Source organism: Arachis hypogaea, chromosome 11, assembly GCF_003086295.3.
Source record: "Arachis hypogaea cultivar Tifrunner chromosome 11, arahy.Tifrunner.gnm2.J5K5, whole genome shotgun sequence".
Classification (NCBI taxonomy): domain Eukaryota; kingdom Viridiplantae; phylum Streptophyta; class Magnoliopsida; order Fabales; family Fabaceae; genus Arachis; species Arachis hypogaea.
In genome coordinates this window covers 144,410,538-144,418,693 of record NC_092046.1, presented here as the reverse complement: position 1 = coordinate 144,418,693, position 8,156 = coordinate 144,410,538, and the positions used below count along the sequence as shown (strand labels likewise).

The window sequence follows — 8,156 nt, the reverse complement described above, 5'->3', positions numbered from 1 at the left end:
TGTTTCGAAACGTTTTCGATGCCCTGGGACTCAGAGACGCCGACCTGATGACCCACCAGCACGGTGTGGTAGGGTTGGGGGACCACTTCATCAAGCCGGATGGAATCATCTCACTCCCGACCTCTGTGGGACAGGGGCAGAAGCGACGAACAGTCATGGCGGACTTTGTAATATTACGAGATTCCACGGCTTATAACATCATCCTGGGGAGAAAAACCATCAACGACGACGGATCCATAGGATCCATCAAAGGCGACTTGGAAACGGCGGTCGCTTGCGACCACGCCAGCCTTTCTCTCAGGAAAAAGTCCAAAGAAGCATCTGGGGTCTTCCTTGCCGACATGGACGCCAGGATAGACGACAAACCCAGACCAGAGCCAGAAGGAGACTTGGAAAAGTTCAGGGTCGGCGAGGAGGACGATAAATTCACATTCATAAACAGAAACCTCCCCCATGAGATGAAGGAGCCTTTGATGGAAATGATCAGGACTAATGCCGACCTCTTTGCCTGGACGCCTGCCGATATGCCCGGGATAGATCCCCAGCTCATATCGCATCATCTGGCCGTCAAGGCGGGAACCAAGCCAGTGGCCCAGAGGAGGAGAAAAATGTCGCAGGAAAGGGCAGAAGAGGTAGCCAGGCAGATGGCCAGCCTCCTAGAAGCATGGTTCATCCGGGAACTGGACTATTCGACCTGGTTGTCGAACGTGGTCCTGGTTAAAAAGCACAATGGGAGATGGAGAATGTGCGTGGACTACTCTGACCTCAACAAGGCGTGTCCCAAGGACTGCTACCCCCTGCCTAACATTGACGCACTCGTCGATGCAGCGGCGGGGTACCGGTATCTGAGCTTCATGGATGCCTACTCAGGATACAATCAGATACCGATGCACCGACCCGACGAGGAAAAAACGGCGTTCATAACGCCAGGGGGAATCTATTGTTACAGGGTAATGCCTTTTGGTTTGAAAAACGCTGGGGCCATGTACCAAAGGCTGATGAATAAGATATTCAGTGAACTCATAGGCAAAACAGTAGAAGTCTACGTGAATGACATACTCGCGAAGACCAGATATGCGATCATACAAGGACAACTGTTCAAAAAGGGACTCAGCCAGCCCCTATTGAAATGTTTACACCCCGACCAGACGGACTATGTACTTAGAGAAGTCCACGAGGGGTGTTGCGGGCACCACATCGGGGGTAAAGCCCTAGCGAGGAAGCTCATCTGAGCCGGGTACTATTGGCCGACAATGATGAAAGACTCAAAGAAATTTGTCAAAAGGTGCATAAAGTGTCAACAAAACGCCAACTTCCACAAGGCACCGGCCTCCGAGCTGAGTTCACTAACGACCACTCGACCTTTCAGTCAATGGGGAGTGGACCTCCTGGGACCTTTCCCAGTCGGCCCAGGACAAGTCAAATACCTCATTGTCGCCATTGATTACTACACCAAATGGGTAGGGGCTGAACCACTGGCCACAATATCGTCCTCCAACTGCCGGAAGTTCATGTGGAGGCAGGTGATAACCCGTTTCGGTATCCCAGAGGTCGTCATCTCGGATAATGGGACACAGTTCACGGACAAGAAGTTCACGGAATTCCTCTCTGGCCTGGGGATAAAACAGAGGTTCTCCTCGGTAGAGCATCCCCAGACGAATGGGCAAGTAGAAGCCGCAAACAAAGTCATCCTACTTGGCTTAAAGAAGCGCCTAGATAACAAGAAAGGAGCATGGGCCGACGAGCTCGCTTCTGTCCTATGGTCCTACCGAACAACCGAGCAAAGCGCCACGGGCGAAACCCCTTTCCGCCTAACATACGGGGTCGACGCGGTGATACCCGTCGAAATCGACGAGCCAAGCCCCCGGCTACTACTCGCAGGTGTGAACGAAGCGGTGGAAAAGGACCTGGTGGAGGAGACAAGAGAGATGGCTCACTTATCAGAAACGGCGTTAAAACAAAGAATAGCCCTGCGTTACAACACTAAAGTCCTCAGAAGAGATTTCGAGGAAAGAGACCTCGTCCTACGACGCAACGACGTCGGCGTGCCGACCTAGGGAGAAGGGAAGCTGGCAGCAAATTGGGAAGGTCCCTACAGGATTAAAGAGGTGCTCGGAAAAGGTGCCTACAAGCTCGAAAGACTCGACGGCAAGGAAATACCTAGAACATGGAACGCGGGTAACCTAAGAAGGTTCTACTCATGACCAGACGACTCACCGACCTGAGAACCTAAACAGATAGTAAATACTTGCTCTGTTCGCATGATAATTTACCTTTTTATTTTATCAAATACTCGCCATATTGATTAATTTGCCTATCTAACGATTAACTCTTACTTGTCAAAAATTTTCGTACTTGTCTACCACTTCCCTACGTGTGCCGCGGACGAGCGCACCTTAAAACGGCAAACCGGGACTGATCACCCCGGGGGCCATCTTCCTTACGGCCAAAGCCAATGACGGCGACAACACGACCACGGCGGTCCAAGCCATAACAAACATAAAACGGGAAAACGGGCGTGAGCCCACCCCCGAGAGAAATAACGGCAACAAATATAGTAAACGGCAGCCCGGGCAAACGACTGAATAAGCATAATTTATAAAGTGTCAAAACAAAAAACGAGCAATAAGTTGTTCAGTAAATGCGCGACAAAATATCCCAAGTTACAAGATCTCACTTCCTCGGCATGTCAACAATCTTTCCGTCCTGGATAGTCTTGAAAATGCCAATTGCCGACGTGTCGAAATCAGGAGCTACGATCTTTAGCTAAGCCTTCAGGGCATCTTCGGTCATGGAGATCGCGTTCTTCCCTTGCTCCTTGGTCACTTTGAGCTTCTTCTTAAGCTCTGCGGCTTCAGCTTTAGCGGTTTTTGCCTCTGAGACGGCTTGTTCCCGCTCTTTCTCCAAGGCGGCAACCCGACCCTGAGCGGCATTCAGCTGACCCTCCAAGGTCATCTCACGTTCGACCAGTCGGGGCACGGTCTCATCGGACGCCTTCAACTTCTCCGCAACGGACGACGCTTTCTCCTCAGAAGCACTGAGCTTTTCCCCCATCTCGGACAGCTGGCCCTGGAGCAGTTCAACTTGGACCTTGAAGTCATTGTTCGCTTTGACAGAGGACTCGAGCTTCCTCCGGAGCGCCTCCATTCCCGACAACTCGAATTCAGCCTTTCGAGCTATCACGACTCCACAAAGCAAGGTCCGGTACATCCACCTCGCCTGCCCGGACAGCTCAGTCCCATGAAAATGCTCCTCCGTCCCGGGTATCAGCTGCGAGTCAATAAATTTGGTAGCATCAAAGTTCCTTTCCATTATAGTGAGGGCCCCTTCCGGGCTGGAAGACATCCTCCGCCTCTTGGGAGTATAGATGAGCTCCACATCACTGTCCGGCAGGGGGTAAAGGACGCATGCCCTTCAACGAACACCTCCTCACGAATAGGAGAAGCCTGGGCCCCTGTAGTCTGTTTCTCCAACACGCCGGTATCCTGGGGAGAAGGCACAGCCTGATTCTCCTTCTCCCCAGAAGGACCCTCCGACCTCCCGGCATCCTTTTCTTCGGCATTCTCGTCGTCCCTCGCTTCAAAAAAAGTCTTCATCAAATTCTCAAGTCCGGTCACGGTAGCGGACATTTCCACTGCAGCAAACAACAGACGCATTAGTCGTTAGATCGGGTAAAGAAAACAACAATAAACAAATGAAGGCAAGCAAACAAGACAACTCACGGATATAGCTCCTAGCGACCTCCCGTTCACCCATGAGGAGATGGGGGTTCACGGGGTTCTTTTCAAAAATAGCAGAAAGTACATCAGCTATTTGCTTATCTACGGGCGACAACCTTTTATACGTCACCTTAATGAAAGAGTTCGACCCCGCCCCAAAACTCCAATAAGTTGGGATAAGGCGCTCCCCCTCTAACGACAACCAAAAGGGGTGGCGACCTTTGACGAGGCGAACTTTGAAGTACTTATCTTTGAATCCATGGTAGGAGTCCTCGAAGAGGCCGAATATTCTCCTACCCTGGGCAGATCGGAAAGAAAAGAACCCTTTCCTAGCTTTCCCTTGTTTGGAAGGATTAGTAAGATTGAAGAAGAAGAGGAAGACGTCCACCGACACCGGTAGCTCGAGGTATTCGCAAACCAATTCGAAACAGCGGATTGAGGCCCAGATGTTTGGATGGAGCTGTGAGGGGGAGACGGATATCCGGTTGAGGAGCGCCATTTGGAAATCAAAAAGCGGTATCCGAACGCCGACTTGTGTGAACATGGATTTGTAGAACCAAATCCAATCGGGGACACGAGGAGAGTGGAAATTGATCTCATAAATACGCTCGTTGGGGGCAGGAACAGCGGCCTCATAGTTGACCTCCTCGTCTGTTCCCCCACACAAGTAACCGGCTTGCCGGAACTCGGTCAACTCCGCCAGATCCATTTGGTTGGGCGAGTCATTTATATCGGAAGTTACCCAGGCATACGGGTCGTAGGCCGCGCCAGATGCAGAAGCCCGGGAGACAATGCGAGGCATACCTACAGCGGGGTACCACTCCGTCAGTCTATGAGGTCGGGAGCCCATAAAAACCCAAAAACTACACCTTTTCAAACTCAAATCATGGCCAAATACGGTTAAAAGCTACGCCTATCACGCAAATCACCTAAAAACCTACCCAGGAATGGTACCCCTCCCTTAATTCATCTACCCCAGCATTGGAAAGTCATTCGGCAAAAGTAAACCAAGCATGCAACAATCACAAACAGCAACTACGCAGCAGCAAAACATAGTGTGAACACAAGAGAATAGGAACCAAGAATTACCTGAATTGGTTGCAAGAACTTGAGAACCAAAAAAGAGGTACGAGAGGGCTCGAACAAGAGATTTTGGATATCAGGGAGAGAGGAAGGTGAAAATAGCAGGAGTAGGAGAAAAAGAGAAAGAAACTGTTTAAAAACCACCACTAGGAGCGCGAAAAGAAGCAGGGGCAAAATGGTCTTTGCGCACGGAATTTTTTAACTTATTATGAGCATTTAATGCTCAGCGCGAAGAACGAAGCGACAAACGGACGCCTCAGCAAACCAAAAGACACGCGCGCAAGAGACGCGTCTTCTCCACGGTCAGCCGATTCGACAACAACACACGAAACGGGAACATCACGCGCCACCAATAGCCCTCACGACCATCACTGGCGCGTCGGGGGCACTGTTACGGCCTGGCCCAAGATCCCCGCGGGTCAACCCGACCCGAGCTCCACCCCGTCCGGCCACGCATCCTGTAACCGACCCGGACACGCGTTCTGTACGGCTCGCACTCAGCTATGGGACAGCATCTTTTAGGGTATGGGCCTGTCCCCATGGGGCCCACCACTGACATGTATATAAGGGAAAGACTGGCTCTTCCCCCGAGGTACGTCACGTTCCTACACCACCCTCTTTCCGCCTGCACATATTCTGACAAAAGCGTCGGAGTGCCTTTGCAGGTGGCATCCCCCCTTTTTCCACACGAAGTGCTCGGTACCTCGCACCTCCCGGACCGGAAGACCGTGACCAGACGAGCCCCTTCCATCACTCCGAATCCTGACCCGAACCGTCCGGTAACCGACCTACCGAACAGAACTTTACTATCCAATTCCCCTCCAATATTTTGCAGCATATACTATAAAACGTCCACTCTACTCTCTACATTAAAAATTTGTGATTGGCCTGAACCACAACAATGAAACTTATCCTTCTCCTGATGAAGCTGAATCTCACAAGTGTCTTAACTCTTATACCATTACTGAATAGGATGATACTGAGCTGATATCCTCCTTGGTGACAATTTGCGCAGTATGTAGAGGACTAAAGCTGAAGGTAGCACCTCAACCACCTATATTTTCAAATATGAACAAGCTAAGTGAGTTCCCAATTCTTAGAAACTAAAATTCTGGCAGCTATCAATAAAAAATGGGATCATGCTCAGCAGTGTACCAAGTAGTAGATCAAGTCCAAAAGAGGATGATAGAAAACATCAAGAGATGCATCTGAATCGAATGCAGATAGAAAACCCTGCGTGTGCATGCATAAGTGTCATTAAGAAACAAAATCGTATACTATATATACTGCATTATTCTATATGGTCCATGTATGTCAAGAAAACGGTTATCACTTACCATAACACATCTTATCAGAAAACAGGTGAAACAAATAGCTGTGACAGATCCAACCTGCAATATAATGTCACAACTTAATTGATATGAACAAATCTTCTTAGATTCATTTGTTAAATGAGTAATTTATATATCACAAACTACAGAATTCGATATTGTATCGATCAAAATGTCTATCCTTAAAAAGGCTCAAGTCTTAATTTGTTGTCATTTAAGAAATAATTACTTTGAAGCACAACACAAAACAACTGCATGAAAATGCACAGGTAAAACTCATTCCTCCACATCATTTGCTTGAAAAGATTTTGAAGTGAAGTACCATTTGAATTTTAGAAGTGAAAGCTAGACATGACAAACAGAAATTGTTAAAGGAATAAGGTAAGGATACCTCATGAAGTTTCTTCCTTCTCCCTCTAGATTCGATAGGGAAATGCTTCAGCATGATAAATAATCTAGCAAACATTTCACATATTCCAGCGGCCCATGTCAACCACAAATCACCAGTGACTAAATGAAACTGAGGTGTACAAGTATTCAAATAAGACAATGCAGAAACCTCACCTTCCTCCATATAGCAAGAAGCCTAATGCAGCCATAAATGACACAACTGAGGAAAAGAAAAATCTCACTTTAGAAAATGTATATGCATAAACCAACCAACCATTCATACAGAAAGCTAACCTGCAATAAATATCTTTCCGATGAATATCACAACAGTGTTGTCATCTATCCAAAGGTATATCCAAATACAAATCTGAACACAGAATCACATTTTAGTATACATTCCTTTCAGCTAAAAAACTGGAAAAAGATTTTACTAGCTTCACATAATTATGCAGAAAATACTTGAAAACAATAGAATAAGATAGGTATCTACCTGAATAAAATACAAGGCACCATTTATTGAAATATAAACTATCTTGAGCTTATCGGTAGGTAAGCTCCTTGCCTGTTTAATCATTGAAACAAACTCAGACACTCTTTTCTTTTTTCTTTTTGTTTCAGCATAACTTAATTCTGTTAATTGTTAATTGAACTAAAATGCCTGATCAAATTGAAGTAGAAGAAGAAGCTAGAGTTGCCTGGTGATAAATTTCTGCCCAGAAAAGAACAAGAAGTGTATAGGTAGAGAAGAACAGTAGGCCCGGCAGATCTAACAGCACCAAAACCAATACCTAATTATTCAACATTGAACAGTAAACATGTAAGTATAAAAGGCAGCATTGGAGCAGAATAGACCTAAAGTTGAAGCAAGCATAAAAAGAAGAAACCTTGGGACGCAAAAGAAAAACCAGCTTGTGTAATCCAAAGACGAGTGCGCGAACTGTGCATTGTGAAAATGGCAAGAGAAAGCAAAAGATTAAATGCGAGAAGAAAGACCTCCGTTGACAATGAAGTTCATAAGATGGAAAATCTTTTGGGTAGTCCAGCCATATTGAGGAACTCTGAGTTCAATTCTTACCAATTGAATCTGCAGACTGCAGTGTATGAGTGTTGGTCAAAGAAATGGAGGAAGAAGGAGGGCGGAGAGGGGAACTTACGAGGGCGAGGGAGGAGACGAGAGCATAAGCAGCGCAGAGTATGTAGAAAAACAGCGTCCTGCCAGAGAGTTGAGTTGCTGTTGTTAGCATGGTGATGGTGCCATTGCCACTGGCGCCACCGCAAATACAAAAAGGATGCAGTGTCCATGGCAGCTTAATTGGAAAGGGAAAAGGAGGGATTACGGTTTCATGAATAATGAATTAATGATGATGCAATCTCTCTACCAAACAGTCTTCTCTCTCCCGCTCTCTCAGCTACCAACTGCTTTTGGCGCTCTCTTTCTTAACGCTCAACTAAGCTTCAATTCTTTGCTTTGCCAATTTTCTTTCTTTTAAAACCAACAGATTAATAATTGAAAACGACAACAGAATCATCCCCGCCTGTGGGAGGCACTTTTTTATTTTTCTGACTGTAGGTTGCTGAATGTGGCGCCAAGATAAGTGTTGATGTTGACCCTTTTAATTGTTAATCATATCGT

The 8,156-nt window shown here is 47.0% G+C and overlaps 1 protein-coding gene across 2 annotated transcripts; it reads right to left on the bottom strand.

Moving 5' to 3' along the window:
- Positions 1 to 2,557: 2,557 nt before the first annotated feature.
- On the bottom strand, positions 2,558 to 7,998 carry LOC112723258 (tobamovirus multiplication protein 1-like). Of its 2 annotated transcripts, XM_025774530.3 has the most exons (13): positions 7,861 to 7,998; positions 7,678 to 7,735; positions 7,517 to 7,607; positions 7,408 to 7,460; positions 7,219 to 7,311; positions 7,014 to 7,085; positions 6,818 to 6,890; positions 6,698 to 6,743; positions 6,525 to 6,588; positions 6,140 to 6,193; positions 5,958 to 6,035; positions 3,723 to 5,856; positions 2,558 to 3,634 (listed from the first exon to the last, which is right to left on the bottom strand). In XM_025774530.3, the coding sequence occupies exons 1-12, from the start codon at positions 7,866 to 7,868 to the stop codon at positions 5,764 to 5,766; spliced, it is 783 nt and encodes a 260-aa protein (XP_025630315.1). In that variant the 5' UTR covers positions 7,869 to 7,998; the 3' UTR covers positions 2,558 to 3,634; positions 3,723 to 5,763. The 2 variants fall into 2 exon arrangements, with proteins under 2 accessions (XP_025630315.1, XP_029146162.1); XM_029290329.2 differs by lacking the exons at positions 5,958 to 6,035; positions 6,140 to 6,193; positions 6,525 to 6,588; ... (6 more) ...; positions 7,678 to 7,735; positions 7,861 to 7,998 and having other exon boundaries at positions 3,723 to 5,245.
- Positions 7,999 to 8,156: the final 158 nt, after the last annotated feature.